General features: G+C 38.5%; 2 protein-coding genes across 7 annotated transcripts in view; both read left to right on the plus strand.

The window, feature by feature from the left end:
- Nucleotides 1-20,790, plus strand: part of CBFB (core-binding factor subunit beta) — a 49,088-nt gene that overhangs the window by 24,561 nt on the left and 3,737 nt on the right. For 3 of the 6 annotated variants that reach the window (XM_044932029.2, XM_044932032.2, XM_006072075.4), the window contains one exon: nt 10,266-10,361. In XM_044932029.2, coding sequence (XP_044787964.1) covers nt 10,266-10,361 — 96 coding nt within the window. Of the gene's footprint in view, nt 1-10,265; nt 10,393-14,903; nt 14,965-20,790 lie in introns of those variants that run through there. The other 3 variants (XM_044932030.2, XM_006072076.4, XM_044932031.2) reach the window with 2 other exon arrangements.
- On the plus strand, nt 2-4,681 carry LOC102389940 (protein-serine O-palmitoleoyltransferase porcupine). The gene has a single exon (XM_044932028.2). The coding sequence runs from the start codon at nt 243-245 to the stop codon at nt 1,593-1,595; it is 1,353 nt and encodes a 450-aa protein (XP_044787963.2). The 5' UTR covers nt 2-242; the 3' UTR covers nt 1,596-4,681.

The raw sequence follows: 20,790 nt of genomic DNA on the forward strand, positions 1-20,790 counted from the left end.
GTGACTTCAGGCTTTACTGACTGTGGTCCCTTTATTTATCCCTAATCTTGCCTTTGTCTGGAGATCTATGTTACCCAGTCCTTAAGAGTAAGTATACAGTGCTGCCCTGGGAGCGTCAGTGGTCGCAGCCTTGCAGCTGGTGGGGAAGGTGTCCCAGTGGTGGCAGTGGTGTGTCCCTGGCCCTCTGGACTGCAGCTTCTTTACTGCCAAGTTATCTGTTCATCCATCCGTGGCAGTCCACAATGGCCACTTTCAGCCGCCAGGAATTTTTCCAGCAGCTCCTGCAGGACTGTCTCCTGCCTACTGCCCAGCAGGGCCTTGACCAGATCTGGCTGCTCCTTGCCATCTGTCTCGCCTGCCGCCTCCTCTGGAGGCTTGGATTGCCATCCTACCTGAAGCACGCAAGTACTGTGGCGGGTGGGTTCTTCAGCCTCTACAACTTCTTCGAGTTGCACATGGTCTGGGTCATGCTGCTCAGCCTTCTGTGCTACCTTGTGCTGTTCCTCTGCCGACGTTCCTCCCATCGCGGCATCTTCGTCTCCGTCACCATCCTCACCTACCTGCTCATGGGTGAGATGTACATGGTGGACACTGTGGCATGGCACAGGATGCGAGGGGCCCAGATGATTGTGGCCATGAAGGCAGTGTCTCTGGGCTTTGACTTGGATCGGGGTGAGGTGAGCATGGTGCCCTCACCCATGGAGTTCATGGGCTACCTCTGCTTTGTGGGCACTGTCATCTTTGGGCCCTGGATATCCTTCCAGAGGTACTTAGAGGCCGTCCAAGGCCGCCCACTGAGCTGCCGGTGGCTGCAGAAGGTGGCCCAGAGCCTGTTGCTGGCCCTTCTGTGCCTGGTGCTGTCCACCTGTGTGGGCCCCTATCTCTTCCCCTACTTCATCCCCCTCGATGGTGACCACCTCCTTCGCAAGTGTCTGCGAGCCTATGAGAGTGCTGTCTCCTTCCGCTTCAGCAACTATTTTGTGGGCTTTCTATCTGAGGCCACAGCCACGTTGGCAGGGACCGGCTTCACCAAGGAGAAGGATCACCTGGAATGGGACCTGATGGTCTCTAAGCCACTGAACGTGGAGCTGCCCCGGTCCATGGTGGAAGTTGTCACAAGCTGGAACCTGCCCATGTCTTGCTGGCTAAATAACTATGTTTTCAAGAATGCTCTCCACTTGGGGACCTTCTCAGCCGTGCTGGTCACCTATACAGCCAGCGCCCTCCTGCACGGCTTTAGCTTCCATCTGGCTGCAGTGCTGCTGTCCCTGGCGTTTATCACTTACGTGGAGCACATCCTCCGAAAGCGCCTGGCTCGGATCCTCAGTGCCTGCATCTTGTCGAGAAGGTGTCCACCAGACTGTTCACACCAGTATCGTTTGGGCTTGGGGGTGCGAGCCTTAAATCTGCTCTTTGGGGCCCTGGCCATCTTCCACCTGGCCTACCTGGGTTCCCTGTTTGATGTTGATGTGGACGACACCACAGAGGAGCAGGGCTACGGCATGGCATACACCGTCCACAAATGGTCAGAGCTAAGCTGGGCCAGTCACTGGGTTACTTTTGGATGCTGGATCTTCTACTGTCTCATAGGCTGAGACACATCTGAGGCGGCTCCCTTAAGAACCCTCCTCGGTGGTGGGGATGAGGGAAAGCCTTCTCTCTAATTTTTGATCCTTCTCCATTCTTCACACTGCCCCCCATACCCCTAGACACACACACACATGCACATTCATACACACACACATCATCTCCATACCTTCCAATCCCCACTTCCACCACAGGATGGGAAGGGAGTGGTCCCTCCTGGGGCCTAGGGGTGGGGAGAGCCTGGGAAAGCAGAGAACAGGAGATCCAGGGCCTTCCTGCCTGCCTTGTCTCTTTGTATATACGGTTTGTTATTATCAAGTAAATTTGGAAGTTTTTTTTTTTTAAAGTATAGAAAGTCTTGTGTTCTCATAATATTGAGGAATTCTGAAGAGACTGAGACCCAGAATTTGGTCCCGGTTTGGGGAAAGTTTTCCTTCAGTGGTTTTAAATTGCATCGGATTGCCACTGTGTGCTTAGTGGGGCACTTCAAAGTGTAATAGATGGTTCTGTTTAATATTTGCTCTGGATCTTTGGCACATTTTGGGGGGAGGGAACCCAGTTTAAAATAAAATGTAAGAGCAGCAGTTTTGAAACAGCTGAATGAGGAGCTTGGCAAGTTCTCCTTCCAAAAAAGCAGTTATTAAACTTAACAAAATTGTAAACAAACAAGCAAAAACCCATTTAAGGTCTCTGGAAGTTAACCAAAGGACATATATTGAGAGGCATTTATTTGAACAAAGCTAGTGAATTTCAGTATAAACAGTGATGATGGTCTAGCATGTTAGGAGATGCTCCCATCTCCTCCCTCAGTTCTGGTTCCTCAAGTTCTACTCTGGGCATGCCATGAGGACTGGCAGCTCTGTTGTCCTGTCAGAGGGAGCTGACTTTATTTAGAGCAGCACTTGGAAAAACACAAGCCCAGGGCTGTTACTGAAAACAATAGCAGTCTTTGTGGCAGACAGTCTTGGAAAGCTAATGTTGCAGGGAACAAGAAAATGGCAGACTGGCCAGAAATTTATCAGGGAAATCTAGGGAAAGAGATAGCTAAAGTGAGCCCTACTGTTCATATTACACTTAGCTCTTAGGGTCCAAAAGGCTGTGTACCTGTACAAGGCTGCACCTATTCAGGAGAGGACAGAGAACCCTTGAAAGCTAGTGGCCCCTGACTGAATGCAGGGTAGACTGATAAACTCCCTATACTTTGAAAGTATCCCTCCAAGCCACACACAGACCCCATGGCAAAGGATTTGAAAGCCTTCTGGTTCAAGGTGTTGAAGCAAAACCTCTGACCAGTCATTGGCTGACCACTAAGTTATGCTGACCTGGGACAGCCCCCTAGAAAGCAAGGCTTAAAAAGAAGGGGGGAAAAAAAGCAGTGACATCAGAGTTTGGACACTGATGGGGAAACAGATTCCAGAAAATTAGGCAAGTCACTAACTGGACAAACAGAAAACAGGCAACATGAAGCTGTAGGCAGGGTCAGAATTTCTGTTTGCTACTAATTTAGAGTATTTAATCTAAAACACCCAGGTTTGTTTTGTTTTTTTTTCTAATAAATTTTTTTTTTATTTTATTTTATTTTTAAACTTTACATAATTGTATTAGTTTTGCCAAATATCAAAATGAATCCGCCACAGGTAACACCCAGTTTTTAACAGGAAATTATAAGACACAAAAATAAGCACAAAAGTGTGACTGTTATTCAGGGGAAAAGCAAGCAATAGAAACTTGGAGGGAGCTCGGTGGCAAATGATGGTTCCTAGTAACAAAAAAAGCAGTTTCTTTTTCAGTGTATTCAAAGAACTAAAGGAAAAATTCTTCCTTTTGCCAGTGACTCTTCAAAGAGTATTAATAAAGACATTTGGGACTTCCCTAGTCCAGTGGTTAAGACTCTCTGTTGCCAATGCAGGGGGTGTGGGTTCGATCCCTGGTTGGGAAACTTAGATCCCACGTGCTGTGCAGTGCAGCCAAAAGAGATTTTTTTTTTTTAAGGAATAAAGAGATCTAAATTTGTAAAAGGAATCAAATAGAAATTCTAGAATTTGAAAAGTACAATGACTGAAATGAAAAATTCACAGACTCAGGATTTGAGCTGGCAAAAGAATTAGTGAACTTGAACACAGGTTAACAGAGGTTATCCAGTCTCAAGAACAGAAAGCAGAAAGAAAAAAACAATCAGTATCAGAGACGGTAGGACACCAGCCCACAGAACAGCATACATGTTATGAAAATCCCAGATGGAGAGGAGAGAAAGAAAGGAGCAGAAAATGTGTTTTAAGAAATAGCTGAAAATTTATAAATTTGATTAAAAATATTCATCTCCATGTCCAAGAAGTTTAATGAACTTTAAGAAGGATAAGCAGAAAGAAATCCACACCTAGATACATCATAGCCAAACCTGCAAAAGGGAAGCCTCATTACATGCAAGTGAGTCGCAGTAAGATTAACGGCTGACTTTTGTAATTATGGGGGCCAGAACATGTCAGAGTATATGATTATTAGATGGTGTTAATTTTTCAGTTGTTTAATATTAATCCACTTAATGAAGTTAAAATGATGGCATAAATAAAAGGAGCTCTCTTTTTGTTAGTTCTGTTATCTCTTTCCATGTTGTTGTCCATATAAAGAAATGTAGGAATTGTCTCCTTAAGAGATCAAAAAAATTAAACCTTCCTAGTAAAAAAACTCAGATTCAGAGTTAAAATTCTTAGGAAAGAATCTCTGCTACTTTGATTTCCACAGGGATAAGGAATACTTAATTCTTTCAGGAAAGTAGTAAATGGCAATTTAGAAGGCTGTTTTTGTAAAAAGTGATTAAGAGCAGAGTGAATTTATATAAGGGGAAATTAAGTTGATGTCTAAAACTGAAATATAAAATGATAGGTAAAAATTTTTAAGTTTAACCCATAGTATTTTCCATACTTAGAATTTCCCAGGTTTTGTTGCCCTGGTCCACAGATTGGGTTTTATTGCTATAAAGTGTCATCTACTGCGATAGAAAACTAATAATAGGTCTTTCATAATATAAAAATTTTAAAGCAGGGGATGCCAACCATCAGCACTTCTCTGGAGCTTTCACCATCCCAAATCTTCTGGAAGATAATAAAAGTAAAAAGGCAATATAGTACAGAAGTTAAGAGTAGGAGCTTCATGGTCATAGAATTGTGATTCCTGGCCCTACCACTTACCAGCTGTTGTGAAGAACATGTTTGTGTTACCCCTAAGTTAGTACTTTGAAGCCTCAGCTTCCAATATGACTGTATTTGGAAATAGGGCCTTTATGGAGTATGTTCTTGTTGTTTAGTCACTAGATTGTATCTGACTCTTTTGCAACCCTATGGATTGTAGCCGTCCAGGCTCCTCTGTGGGATTTTCCAGCCAAGAATAGAGTGGGTTGCCATTTCCCTCTTAAGGATATTTTCCTGACCCCGGGATCAAACCTGCATCTCATGTATTGGCAGATGGATTCTATTACCACTGAGCCACCAGTGAAGCCTCCTTATGGGGTTGATTAAGGTTAAATGAGGTCCAATGAGTGGAGTCCTGATATGATAGGATTAGTGTCCTGATAAGAAACACAGAAGAGAGCTAGCTTGCTTATTCTCTCTGCCATGTGAGAACAAAATTCTCTAACAGTTGCTGAGGTACCTGGTAAGCTAAGAGATAAACAGAGGATAGTCACAACTGCATTTTAAAAAATTAAATTGTGTAAGTGTTTCCGCTGAAATATTTTCACAGGTATTGATTGTCTTTTTGCCTTTGTTCATAGTATCTTTGACAAACATTGGCAAGGATATGAAAAAACAGTTGGTGTGTTGTTTGATTACATAAAGTTGACAAAACATTTGGAAAACTGGCAATAAATACTAAAATGCACATATGTGTATGTGTGATCCAGTAATTCTTTTCTGAGGCTTGGTATGCAGTAGAAATGAATGTGTGTGTGTGTGTGTGTGTGTGTGTGTGTGTATTCATCAAGATATACATACTAGGACATTTGTAACAGCATTATTGGTTAATAGCCAGGAACTATATAAACTGCCCAAATGCCCACTAAACAGTCAAATCGGTAAATTGCATGTTCACACAGAGAAATACAATGAAAATGAAAAACTACAATTAGCCCACCAATGAGTGACTTTCACAAATATATTAAGGGTATTAAAAAAAAACCACATGCTATATGAATACGTTTATATATCAAAGTACAAAAATAGGTAAAACTAATACTACATGGTGTTAAAAAGAACAGTAGTGATTTATCCTTTGGTGAGGAGGCTAGTTCCTGGAATGGAGGAGAAGACTTCCAAGATGCTGGTAATGCTCTGTTTCTTCATGTGGGTTTTAGTTACAGAGCAGGTTCAGTTTCTGAAAATTCATCAAGCTATCTTTTAGGACAGTGCTGTCCAGTAGAATTCAAATGTGAGCCACATTATGTAATTTAAATTTTTCTAAAAGTCACATTTTAAAAAGCTTTTTTAAATTAGTAACTTTTGCATTTTATTTATCCCAATATATCCAAAATATTATCATTTGAACATAAAGTGGATATAAACATCTATTGAGACATTTTACCTTTTTTCGGAAGTAACTATTTGAAACCCAGTGTGTTTTCCACTTACTCAAATTAGCAACATTTCAGGTATGCAATACTCACATGGCTAGAGGCTGTGCTACTGGACAACACAGCCTTAAGATATGTACTCTTTTGTGTTTGTAATACACTTCAATACAGTGTTTTGAAAGTTTCCCACAATGAAGATATTTCTGAGTACAGTTGTATAAACTCACAATTGAATCATGTTTGCTGATTGTATTTTCACTTCATTTTCTGTAATGTGTAAGGGGTAAATTTCAGTGTTTTCCTATGTTTGATTTTCAATAATTGCAATTCTTTGAAAGCTGGAAAAACTGAAAAATTTGGCACTTCACCATTGAGTACTTTGATCAGAGATTTCCAGCTAATTTTGAACAAAATATAGCTAAAAGGACTCATTCACAGGAAACAAACAAAAAAACTCAATGCCATTTTAGGAACTAGGTTGATTTCAGAGAAGTTCTTCAAAGGCTCAAATTTTTAAAATCCAAAGTGCTTGTGTAATGTCATGTGAATTTTTTTTGTGTTCAGCATCAGCTTTGTCACAGATTTTATAGTTCAGCCACTTTAACTGTGAATACATGGATATATTTGTAATTTATGCAACTCTGATGTCCAGTTGATTGGTAGAATTCCTCACTACTTTGATAAAGAATTGTTCTGGTAACAATTATGAATTACTTGTGTACCACAACTAATTCCTAGTAAATTTCTATTTCATCGTTTTAAAAATTCACCAAGAATATTATTCTTTATACAGTGTTTAAATGTTTGTTGCACTGTTTGTATTTGTATTATCAGTTTAAGAACTAACAGCTTTATCTTCGTCGTTGTACTTTTTAAATTAATTTAGCAGTCACAAAAATGTTTCACCTTCAATATAATGACTTTCCAAAAGTTCTATTTTGATTCTATAATAAGGTTAGAAAAATTTAGCCATTATTGGGATGAATAGATTTTTCTCTTTAAAGTACCTGATGACACTGATGTAAAACTGGTATCCTAAAGCTTTTTGCAGAGTTTTTCTTCCAGCAAAGCCAACATGCAAACAGCTTTGCTTTTTGTATGTGCACAAGAATGTGAGTGAAAATTTAGAAGAGTCGTTTGATTTAAATAAAGTTATGTTCTACAGAGTGGTGTTAAATGTACCGTTTGCAGCTGCACATGCTAAATTGTCGCCTTTGAAGTATATGTTGATGCTTCTTCAGCAGATTTATTTCTTTTGGTTTTCATGTGATCAGTGATAATCATCGTGGTCCCCACAGAGAATAGGAAATGCTATTATTTTGTACAGATTATGCGTTCATCATCAGCTTTCTTGGATACGAATTTGATTCTTAATTTTTCATTTAATACATACATCTATTTTTTAAATTCATTGCACAGGAAGGTGAGTATTACCAAACTGTAAAATAAATATAGTTGTAGATTTAGCTATACAATAAAGACAAAATCAACATAGCAAGAATGGTTAAGAATAGTCTATTTGTATGCTCTGTGAGAGCACTGCTAGACTATTTTCCCATGTGGGTTTCACAAACACCCAACCACTCTTTATGATGACCCCACCTGACTGCTTAGTGCAGACTGTGGTATAGACTATGGAGTAACAGATTAGTGTAGCAGGTAGCTGGGGGCACTGAAGTGCTGAAAGCCTCTCGCACGACTGCCTGAGTTTGGCTGGTGTTAGTTGGCCCTACTGTTTTAGCATACTTGATGGGTGAGTGTGTAGTTCTCTCAGCAAGTACTCTTTATACTATCCTTGAAAGGGAGGTGTTATTTAAGTTCCCACCAGGAGATGATCAAAATAACATTGGGTTGCTGATTGTCTTTCAGTTTAACCATTATTAAAGTGTAAGACACTGTTCATTGCACATACATTTCACATCTTACTAGAAAAGACGAAGCTGGAATTGTAGGTAGAGAGCTACCAAATCTCTCTTGGCTTTTTTTTACTATAAATAATGGTAATAATTTCTTTTTATTTTAATAAGGTAAAAACCTGTGATCCTTGCTAAAATACACATTAGTGACTAATAACTTTGTTAGAGTTAGATTACATCTCACATGCTCTCATTTTATCTTTCAAGTAGTCTGTCACAACTGGTAATTATTTATCGATTTTTGTAATTATTTGTTCATTGTCCACCTGCCCTACTAGACCAGAAACTGTGAGGAAAAGCATTGATTGTTTCCACTCATTGTATACGTGGCACCCAGCACAGTGACTTGGGCATCATAAAGACTCACAGACATTTGTGGAATAAATGAAATTAAGTGAATGAATGCACAGAACAGAAGGGATATCCTGTTATCAGCAGACATGTCCTAGTTGATACCTAAGAGAAAACCCTGAGGAGTTGGGAATAGTGTTCTTTTGTGGGTGTCTCTGGCTTATACATTACATTCTGAGAATACAGTTGGTGTATATATAGTAATGTGTAGTCACATGTATAAATTTTATCTGTCCACAAATGCTTATAAAAGAATAGGATTTATTGAATGTTGTCAGATAGTGCACTTACATTTTTTTTAATGTTATTTAATCTCATGAAGTATTAGGGCTATGTGCATTCTTCGTGAGAGTTTACTGAGGCTTAGAAAATGAAATACTCCTGGGTCACAAAGCTAGTAAATGCATCATAAGAGTGGAAACTTGCTCACACTTATCCGTTTTGTTTAGTCAGTGAAAATGACAAGTATTGAACAACCCTACTAACAGCCAAATAAAGGATTTAGCACGCAGAATAAGAAACCGGCGGTATGCAGTTCAGGCCTGGTATAGCACATATTACTGGGGGCTGTGGGTCCTTTCATTTTTCCTGCTGCACTGTGCTCAGTGTGTATGGCTTAGTATTATGCGTGCAAGATGGATGCTGTATCTCTGGTCATTGCATCAGTTCCCAGGGAGAAGGAAAGGTGACATGTCTCTTAAATGACTCTTAGAAGCCCTATCAGGTGACTTACACTTCTGTATCATTGGCTAGAGCATTGTTACCTGGCCACCCATTCCTGCAATGAAACTGAGGCGGTTGAATATTGACTTTTTTGGTTTTGTTTTTGATATTTTAATTTCATCAACTGTGCATTGAAAGTTCTAGTGTTGAGACGTATGTGGCTGCAAACATTGAGCATAATGTGCTGTAGACAGTGAGGGAGCTTTAAGTTGGGGGTTATTATGGTCAGGTTGTGCTTTAGAAGGCATGCTTTGATGGCTGTATTATGGCTTGGGGGATGATAGAATGGAAGCAGTAAGTAATTGCAGTAATTCAGTGAGAGTTCTTAGGAGTCTGAACTAGCAAAATGTTTGAAGGAATGAAGAGACTACAGTGATTCAAAAAATAGGTCACGTGGATAGGATTTGGTGGTTGATTGGGTCTGTGAAGATAAGAGGAAAGTGTCAAAGGCAGTTCAGGTTCCCAGCTGAAATGAGTGAGTGGTGCTACCATCCAGACTAAATTAGAGAGGGTGAGTTTAAATTGGTTGCCTTTTAGACATAAGAAGTTGGAGGTATCTGGGTTTCCTTCATGTACAGATCTTTATTGATCCATTGGGAAAGAATTCAGGTAGATTTGTTACATATTACAAATAATTTTCCTTGATAATATCCCTTGGAATTTTCTTTTTGGTGCCTAGAAGTTTCTAACATTTGAACAATCAATTCTGTTAATACACTCTTTATATTTCTGGCTTCAGTGTTATAATTAGAGCATCCAGCCTGTCTTATCCCCACACTGTAGAAGTATTAATTTCTTTTTCCTTATACTTCCATGTCTTAAATATTGACTTGATTAGGACTTTATTTTGGTGAATAGGATGAGGTAAGGACAGAAAAGGGAAGAGCATTTTCATTTGTTAGAATGTGATTGAACGTGACTACGATTTCCAGGATGTTATACTAGCACACGAAAATAATGAGGTTTTCTTGGAGAAGTTGCTCTAATGTTTTTTTATGGCTTTGATGTTTTGAGAATTCCTCTGTTGTTCCTTTCTTTGAAAGAATAAAACACCCCCCCCCAAATTTTAATGTTTTGATTATAAGTCAAAATTAAAATACCCATTTCATGTCTTCTTATGACAGCAGGAGGATGCCTTAGCACAACAGGCCTTTGAAGAGGCCCGCAGAAGGACACGTGAATTTGAAGACCGAGACAGGTCTCATCGGGAGGAAATGGAGGTGAGAGTTTCACAGCTGCTGGCAGTAACTGGTTAGTACTTTCCCCCAAACTCTCAGGCTCTATTTGTGATGTTTGTGCATAATGTTTTTAAGTAGTTTAACGTCTTTCATTTTTAAAAGGTGGTGCTCTGTGACTTCCATGTTTATTAAATGTAATTGCTAAAAAGAAACTTTAGTCTTAATTTTAAGGTTGTACATGAATTCCTCATTTATTGGTCTTCCTAAAAATCATTCACTGGAACATATATTTTCTATTCATTGATCCAAATATCTTCTTTTGTCTTAAATATCTTTTAGATTTTTGTGTAAAAACTATCTTATGTTATCAGAATATGTATTTTTAGAACATTATTAAAATGTTTGGGAAAAACATCATTTTCCACTTTTCTGTAAATATTTTGGCTTGATATTGTAACATTTAATTTTCAGTCCTCTGTGTAGTCTCTTTACTAGAGGAAATTGAATACTTTCAAACTACTACAAAGAATGGAATTAACTTAGACTATTTTTATTTAAATCTTTTTGTGATAAAGTGAAATAGACACCAAATTGACACCAAAAAAATATGTAGCTTAATTATTGGAAGGCGAACACTCTTATAATCATTGAGGTTTTTTTTTTATGTGACATTTACCCAGGTATTCCGACCTCCATGTGTGCATTTAGTTATGACCGTATCTTTCTGCTCAAAAGTAATTATTGCCTCAGTATTTGTAGTAATAACTTCCTTGTGTCTTTTTACGGTTTTATTACCGATGTCTGCTTCAGTCCTAAACACTCATATTTAGTCTTGTTCAGGACTTAAATTCGATATGACTATCAGCTAAAGAGAATAATTTCCAGGCATTAAAAGTGTTCTGAAAACTGGTTGCACAAAAGTGTGAATGTGTTTACTTAATACTACTGAACTGTGTACTTAAATATGGTTAAGGTGTAATTTTTATGTTATTTATATATATTTTTCCATGTTAAAAACATTTTTTAAGTCAATATTATATCACAGAGAAAATTTGTTGTTTTTCCATGCACAAAATTATATATACACTATTTAAATTAGCTTAAAAGTGTGTGTGTGTGTGTACACACAAAGACAGTGGTTAAGATCCCAGACCCTGGAGCCAGATAGCAAGCTCTGAATCTGACTGCCACTTTGTCACCTCTGATAACATGTTTCATCTTTCTGTGACTGAGTTTTCTCATCTATAATTGTGCCTATCTCATACGTTCATCATAAAGATTAAATGAGTAAATATTAATACATGTGAAAGCACCTTTACAGAATGTGGCACTGACGAGGTGTCAGCTGACATTATTGGTATTACTTCATATATATGTTTGTTAAAATATTTTCTAAGGGAATTTGCTGGTGGTCCATTTGTTAGGACTCCATGCTTTCACTGCCAAGGGCCCAGGTTCAATCCCTGGTTGGGGAATTAAGATCTCGCAAGCCATGTGGCATGGCCATATATATATAACAAATTAAAAAATCAAGTCTACTTAGTGCTTAGTGTATGAAACAGAATTATCGTTTAATGGTTGATATTTCCTTTTGTCAGTGAGTAAATTGATGTAATTGGCTGATAGTGACTGATGATGACCTCAAAAATACTTTCTAGCCAGGGGAAAAGACAGGAGGGATGTAATGTAGTACATTTTTTTCTTTGAAGCTTTTGCAATTCTTGTAATCAAACTTTCTGTGGCATTTTCTTCGAGAGTACTCATTCTGTAATAGTAAGAAATTTTCAATGTATAATATGCATTTGTTATCTAAACCTTTTTTGCTCATGCTGTTTGTTCCTTGACTGAGAATTTACTCTTCTGCGTATTCAAGGTCCAGCTTAAGTGTTACCTGTCAATCCCTTCTCTGATCTTCTTAATCATAATTAGCCCTTCTACTTTGTAGTTTCCAGAGCTCTTCTTCTTTCTATTACTGTTCTTATTGAACAGTATGTTAGAACAATTAAAAACTTGTCTGTCCTCCACTGTAGTATGATCCCCAGTGAAATGGGGTCCCTGACGTTTTGAGCCATGGCAGTACAGAGGAAGGGCGCTCACATCTGCCTCTGCCTGGGGGCTCACTTGCAGGGTTTTGAAGGAGGAATGTGAACTTGCCAGCAGGACAAGCTGGGGAAAGCATTCTGGAGAGATGGAGCAATGTACAAAGGAGTGAAGGACTACGAGATCTTAGCATGTCAAAGAATGGGTCAGTTTTTCTGGAACAAACTAACATAGCTTTAAAGGAACATCAGAATCATTTTTTAAAAAGTGCTGCCCAGCTATATTATATTTGAAGAGTAACGACTTGACAGCTGTTGGAACAGTTAATTAGAATTTTTTTTGTATGTGATTTGCTTTACATAAAATTTTAGATTAACTGAGGCTAAGAATTATCTTCTCTAAAATGTTAGTTTGACTATTCTTATAAATAATGTTTCTTGAAAAACATGTTGGTGTGAGAATTTATGTGTGTGTGTTTGTATATGAACAAAAATATAGTGATATTTTTGTTGCTAAAGATGTCAAATAATTTTTTCCTCAGATAGATAGTTTCCAGTGAGTTTTATGTCAGTGATAGAGCACATGGGCTTTGTAGTCAGGGCTAGGTAAGATTCCTGGTTCATCAGTTGCCAACCTCTCTCAGGTCTGTTTTGTCAGAGAAATTGTTGTGAGAATTAAATGGGAAAATGCTTATAAGGCACTTGGTGTGTGTGTGTGCTCTCAGTAAATAATAGCTCTAAAGTACTTCTTGGCACTAAAAGCTCTACCACAGTGCTGGTTCCAGTTAATTGAGTTATCTGGCTAACAAGAACATCCTTTTCGTTCTCTATAAAGTGTATTGGGGCACTTTCCCTGCATTATGACCTGGAGCGTAGAGAAAATGGCTTGGTTTCCATCAATGATTTAAGATCCTGTAGTCCCTTATGGCAATAATTTAAGAAGTCAGTTCTTGTAGAGAACTGTCATCTAGAAAATTGGGCTGGAGACTCCAGAGCTCGCACTGGCAGTCTCTTAGGGGAGTTTTGGGTATGCATGTCTTTTGGCACTTTGTGAATGTGTATTTTTCTTCCCTTTGAAAAAAAAAAAAAAATTCCTAACAGATTCCTGAAGTCAGCTTATTTGTTGTAGTTCAGCTCCTTTTTCCTGAAGGGAGAACATTGGAGAAAATACTGTGGTTTCCCCGCCCGCCCTGTAATTCAGATATCTGTAAGAGGATCTTAAACAATATAATCAAATGTTCTTTTTGTTTTTAATTTTGTTTTTTAAAAAGTAACAATTTTATGAAAATGGGTTTTTTACATTCACCTGGGTAAAGTTATTATTTCCATTTCAAGAAACTGAGACTGAGAAAAATTGACTTTGTGTCTTTCAAGTAGTTGGTTAATGAAGGGAAGCGTGAAGACTTAAACCAGTTTCCTAAGCAGTTTTCCACCAGTACAGCCTAGCACTGGGAAATGAATTTCCACATCACCCACAAAGATGATTAAGTTGAAAAATAAAATCTCCCAGAAGAGGTCAGAAACCGTTTTGCCTGGAAAAGAAAAAACTGAGGAAGAAAAGAATAATAATGGTTCTAGTGGGTGGTCCTGACTCCTGACTGGAGACAAGGGCCAAGGAGCAGTGGAAAACTCGTGGGTGGCAGTAACCCAGTGAGTGGGCCTTGGAGGTGTAAGATCCTGGCAGCACAGAGGCTTGGGGATGTCCTGCCCCTGTTTGGACAACCTCTGAGGCCTCTAGCCCTGGCTTGCTAAACCTGTAACAGTGGGGGCTCATGAGCATTTAGTATGTGTAGCTGGTTAAGGTTACTGACAGAAGGAAGCAGAACTCCAAGTGGTTTTGGTTTTCCCCAGTATCTTTTAACCTGAAACCAGTTCTAAAACTCCTGGAGTGATTACATTTTTATACTTTTTGAATTTTGTATCATCTATTACCTGTTAAGAGAATGTTGGTTGTGTTAACACAGAATGATGAAAACAGAAGAATCTCAAACTTTTTTTTTTAATGTGAACTTCTACCTTCATTTGAAATTTTACATAGAACTTTAATGCATAAAACAGCTAAAGGGGGCACTGCTCTGGATGAAGCAGGGGGAGGGAGTATTCTGGTCTCCCTCTGCAGTGCCTGGGATGTTTTCAGGGAATCCAGTAACTGGCACAATATAACTTGAGAACCTTTCAGGTAGTAGATGAGGATGAGGCTTCTAATAGACTGCCCTAGTTTTGAATCCTAGCTCTACTACTTGTTGCTATGTGACACTGGGGAAAGTTGCTTAAATTCTTGACCCTCATCTGTGAAATGGAGCTAACACCGTACCTCCCAGGATACTGCCTAACTCAGTATCTGACACTTAAAATGGAACTTAAAATTGGAAGCTAGTTTCTTCACCTCCCTCTTTGATTTTTATTTATTTTTAATTGGAAGGTAATTGCTTTACAATATTTTGTTGGTTTCTGCCATGCATCAACATGAATCAGCCATAGATATACATATGTCCCCTCCCTCTTTAACTTCCCTTCCACTTCTCTCCCCATCCCACCCCTCTAGGTTGTCACAGAGCACTAGATTGAGATCCCTGCGTCATGCAGCAAATTCCCACTGGCTATCTGTTTTACATGTGGTAATGTATATATTTCAGTGCTACTCTCTCAGTCAGGCCCACCCTCTCTTTCCCCCCACTGTGTCTACAAGTCTGTTCTCTATTTCTGCAGCTCTTTTGCTGCCATACAAATAGGTTCATCAATACGATTTTTCTAGATTCCATGTATATGCATTAATATATGACATTTTTCTTTTCCTGACATACTGCAGTCTGTGTAACAGGCTCTAGGTTCATCCACCTCACTTGAACTGACTCAAGTTCATTCCTTTTTATGGCTGAGTAATATTCCACTGAAATATGAAAGTGAAAGAGGAGAGTGAAAAGTTGGCTTAAAGCTCAACATTCAGAAAACTAAGATCATGGCATCTGGTCCCATCACTTCATGGGAAGTAGATGGGCAAACAGTGGAAACAGTGTCATACTTCATTTTTTTGGGCTCCAAAATCACTGCAGATGGTCATTGCAGCCATGAAACTAAAAGATGCTTACTCCTTGGAAGGAAGGTTATGACCAATCTAGATAGCATATTCAAAAGCAGAGACATTACTTTGCCTACAAAGGTCTGTCTAGTCAATGCTATGGTTTTTCCAGTGGTCATGTATGGATGTGAGAGTTGGACTATGAAGAAAGCTGAGTGCCAAAGAATTGATGCTTTTGAACTGTGGTGTTGGAGAAGACTCTTGAGAGTCCCTTGGACTGCAGGGAGATCCAACCAGTCCATTCTAAAGGAGATCAGTCCTGGGTGTTCATTGGAAGGACTGATGCTAAAGCGGAAACTCCAGTACTTTGGCCACGTCATGCAAAGAGTGGACTCATTGGCAAAGACCCTGATGCTGGGAGGGATTGGGGGTAGGAGGAGAAGGGGATGACAGAGGATGAGATGGCTGGATGGCATCACCGACTTGATAGACATGAGTTTGGGTGAACTCCGAGAGTTGGTGATGGACAGGGAGGCCTGGCGTGCTGCGATTCATGGGGTTGCAAAGAGTCGGATACGACTGAGTGACTGAACTGAATATTCCACTGTATATATGTACCACAGCTTCTTTATACATTCATCTGTTGATGAACATCTAGGTTGCTTCCATGTCCTGGCTATTGTAAAATAGTGCTGCAGTGAACATTGTGGTACATGTGTTTTCTAGAATTGTGGTTTTATCAGGGTATATGCCCAGTAGTGGGATTGCTGGGTCATATGGTAGTTTTATTCCTAGTTTTTGAAGAAATCTCCATACTGTTCTCCACAGTGGCTATATCAATTTACATTCCCACCAACAGTGCAAGAGGAGTCCCTTTTCCCCACATCCTCTCCAGCATTTATTGTTCATAGATTTTTTTATTCATTTCCTCTTTCTGTGCATCTTAGCTCACAGGGTATCTGGAGTGGCAGTAAAGGCAGGCATATCCTAACTTTATAAACTGTGAAAGTCAAAGATGTGTTGCCAAGCTATTTTGTATCCTGTGCTGTTTCTTTCTTTGTTTTTTTAACAATACTAAACAATTTTGCCTTTTTCTGACTTCTCTTGGGGTTGAGTAGTGATGAGGAGCGGGTACAAACTTACTGTATTTGGTGATATTTCTTTATCTAAGGACTACATGGGTGTGTTTACTTTGTGAAAATGCATCAATCATATATTTATGATTTGTACACTCTTCAGTACAGAAGATAAAAAATGCTTTTTTAATAAAAAAGTAGACTTTAAAACAGAAAAAGTAATCAAAGACATTGATTCTGTACAGTGCCTGCCCATTGATAATCTGTTGTCACATAGAAGAAACCCCATGCCTCTTTACCTGAGAGTCTTTCCACGACTTGAAAATACTGACATGCTATGCGTAGCAGTCTTTCATGTTACACATCTCTATAACTGTAATTTCATTACCTTACTTTGGGATTTTTGTGAAAGAAGATTGAAGTAAATAATTTCATAAGGCAGAGGCTGAGTGCTTTGATCATAAATAAGTTGGAATGATACCTCTGTCATCTGTTCTCTAGCAGCTCACACACACTCTTAGTGTGTCCAGAGGCTGCCTTCAGCTTGATTGGCCTCTTAAAACTGTGATATAGTACTGTTGGCTCTTAATTCAGCTGCAGGGTGACAGGGTGCTAAACGAGATTTTCTCTGTCATTATCTAGAAAATGCTTTCATTTGTTTCGGTTATAAAATGTTAGCAAATAAATTATTGTTTTTAATGTCAGAGAATGGGTAAACCATGATTGCTTATTCTGCTATAAGCAGTTTTAGTACAGTTCAGCAAATCATATGGGAATTTTATGTGGAAACTATTTGGAAATAAAAACAGGCGAAAGACTATGTGGTTTTTATATTTATGTTTTGTATGTTTTTGGAGCCTTCGATTCTGTGTGGTCCCAAGAAAAAAATTTCAGCCTCTTATTTAAATTCCCACAGACTTCAGTTTTCACATCACTTAACTATCAACACTTATTTTTATGTAAGGACAAATTAACATAAAAATCTGTCTATACTGGACCTTCCTGAGGTGTGTTTTGGACAGTAGATGAAAGTGAACTAGGAATATGAACTCAGACTAAGAATGAGCATCGGAAGAGGGTTAGTGAGGGAGAACCAGAGTGCTAGGTCTGCCTTCTCCCACACAGAGGGAGAGGGCCTTGTTTGCTAGATATCATAGGAGAGGTAGATTTTACTAAAATTCTTTTAATTTTAACTTTATTTTAATTCATAAAAATTACTCATCTACAGGATGCAGTGTTGTTTTTTTTTTTTTAAGATTTGAAAAGTTCACATAGATAAATTGGGAAGTTATAAGCAGCTTTGTAGTGATAGTAACAGCATGAGTGCTTAGTATGTGCCAGACAATATATGCTGCAATATTGGTTTTACATTTGATTCTTAAATGCTCTTAGAAGATGTATCTCCCTTTTGCGGAGCTGAGGCTGAAAGAGGGGAAGAAGCTTATATAAGCTCACATTACTAAAGTGTAGAGCTGCCGCATCCAAGGCTGGAAATGTCAGTTATTTCCACTATCTCTTTTATTTTTAAAATGCCACTTTAAAAGTTTTCCTGAAGTATACTTTATCAGAACTGTATTTTTTTTTGTAATGTGCTGAGTAGACCAGCTCTTGAAGTCTACTAATGATTGTCTTCTGACCTTGTTTTTACCTTTTTTATGAGTTTGGAGAAAGTGCATTTCTTTCTGCTGTATTAGGACTTGAAATTTCTGCTTTGTGTCTCGTCTTGCCTTAGCAGTCAGGAGAAATAGTTTCTTAGGAGGCTGACATTAATACTAATTGTAAGGTAAAGGCTCATTTTCTTTAGCATTCTGAATTTGTTTTCACTGCCACCAGCTACCTGTGAAACCTTGGGGGAACCATGTAACATTCTTGGTCTCAGGTGTATCATGTGTAAGTAAGAGTTGAACTAGAGCTCTATAAAGCACAGTGCTGCTCTAAGATTCTATCATGCTATGTTCCAGCCTTTAGCCAAGTGTTAAACATAAAGTGATTTGCACATTATCTTGGGGTAGTATACACTCAATAAGTTTGGATCTATTTTTAATCATTAGGGCATTTTCTCATGAAGAGTTTTCTGCAGTTTGATGATCTTAGGAAGTCAGCCAGGTTTTATTCATTTTCACTTGGGTATCCCGGCTCTTGGCTACTTTGCACGGCTCTGACGAGCAGAGGAAGCTCCAGCGTCTGGTGAATGTCTTTGTCTCTTCATTTTGAGCACATCCCATGACTGTCATCTAGAAACTGGATTTGCCATGTTTCTGGGTGATAAAGAAAACAGAGCAACTGGTAGTGAGGGGTCTGTAGTAAAATGTCTAGACTAATTCTTTATAAAAACTAAAAACAGATTTGTTTTCTGAACAAGCTCATGGGTGTCTGCTTTATATGAAAACCCTGTTCTGAAATATTGTTAATAAAAAGTTAAAATCAAGGGCCTATCTGGATAGACTGGGGAGAAAGAAACTAGAAATTACAGGCTTTATGCTTTTAAAATGATCAGGTTCAGAGTTTCTTTGCCATCATCTCGTCTAGTTTGTTACTCATAGAATTCCTTCTAAAATATCCAGCCTTCATTAGAAAACTGCCTCAGTTTAAAGCACCACTTTTCAAGGCAGTGTATCCAGCTGTTGATTTCCAGTTGTGTGGAATCGATTTCATTGGACATAAATGTGTCTGTGTTTGTCTCCTTCATATGACAGTGCATACATCTTCCTTTCTAACATTAAATTTCCTCCCAGTCTCCCCGCTCTCTTCATTCTTCTCTCTTCTGCTCTCATTCATACTGTCAGACTTCCTTTCATTTTTTTCAGTTTTTGATTCTCGATCATAGTGTCTTCTTTTACATCTTCCTCATTCCTTCTTTACAATGTAAATAGAAATTAAAAACACAGAAAGCAAAACAACTTCTCTTTCCATGCTTTCACCAAAAATATATTTTAAACAAATAAACCTATAGCAACCTCTGCACAGCCCTGACTAGTAGGGAGAACTCTAGCTGCTGATGACTGTTTTTGTCACTCATTTGGAGTCATCCCATTATTAAAATAATTTTTTTTCTTTTACTTCACTGAATTTTTAAAAAAATATATTTATTTTTTATTGGAGGATAATTGCTTTATAGAATTTTGCTGTTTTCTGTCAAACATCAATCACCCATAGATATACTTATATCCCCTCCCTTTTGAACCTCCTTCGCATCTCCCTCCCCACCTCACCCCTCTAGGTTGATGCAGAGCCCCTGTGAGCCATATAGCAAATTCCCATTGGCTCTCTCTTTTTACGTATGGTAATGTAACTTTCCATGTTACTCTTTCCATGCATCTCACCCTCTCCTCCCCTTTCCCCATGTCCCTAAGTCTGTTCTCTATGTCTGTTTCTCCATTGTTGCCCTGTAAATAAATTCTTTGGTACCATTTTTCTAGATTGTGTATATACGCATTAGAATACGATATTTATCTTTCTCTTTCTGACTCACTTCACTCTGTATAATAGGTTCTAGGTTCATCCACCTCATCTCGATTATTAAAATAATTTGGAAATTACTCTTATTCCAAGACAAAAGCTGAAATACCTTTTTCACAAAGTATTACTGGTGGGTTAGTAGTGATTTATAAATATATAATTAGGATTGATTTTTCTCAGTGTTTTCTTCATTGCTCAGCCCCTTTCTAACCTTCATTGACTGAAACCAGATGCTTATATTACCATCTCTGATTTTGCAGAATTGATCTGTCCTTACACTACATTTAGCATTGATTCTGTAGAGAACATAACTTGTTTTTCTGATGCATATGCATTCTATCGCTCTTTCAGTCTGTACCCATGTAGCATAACATTAACCTGACTAGTTAATCGAAAGGAATGTGCCAAGATGTAGTCAGCGTGTAAAAATAGTTAAGGTTTGCTGCAGGATACATCACAGTTTATAAGAAAGACCATAGAAATTACTGTTGGGTTTTCATCTGTTTGAAAGCGAATAAGGCAGTGTCATTTCTGTCTAAAGAGCATAACCTTCTTGAGAAATTACGATAAAACTGGCGCTTCCAACTAAACATGATTTTACAGCACAGGTGTGACTTGTTGAGATGTTTCACTGAAGGTCAAGGATGCTCATTCCCTAACAGCTATTTTAGATCTTAATAATTGAAATCAGAACTTTCAATTTTTGGTTGTTTCCCAAAACTGACAGACAGTGGACAATCACTTGGTGACAATAATACATGATTCCATTTAAAGATGGAATTTCCAGCTAAAGATGGCACAAGTTAATTGCAGTCAGTCTTGGTTGCTGGCATATAACAAAGGTGGCTAAAACAAGATCTAGATGAAAGATGATGGTG

This window comes from Bubalus bubalis, chromosome 18, assembly GCF_019923935.1.
Source record: "Bubalus bubalis isolate 160015118507 breed Murrah chromosome 18, NDDB_SH_1, whole genome shotgun sequence".
Classification (NCBI taxonomy): domain Eukaryota; kingdom Metazoa; phylum Chordata; class Mammalia; order Artiodactyla; family Bovidae; genus Bubalus; species Bubalus bubalis.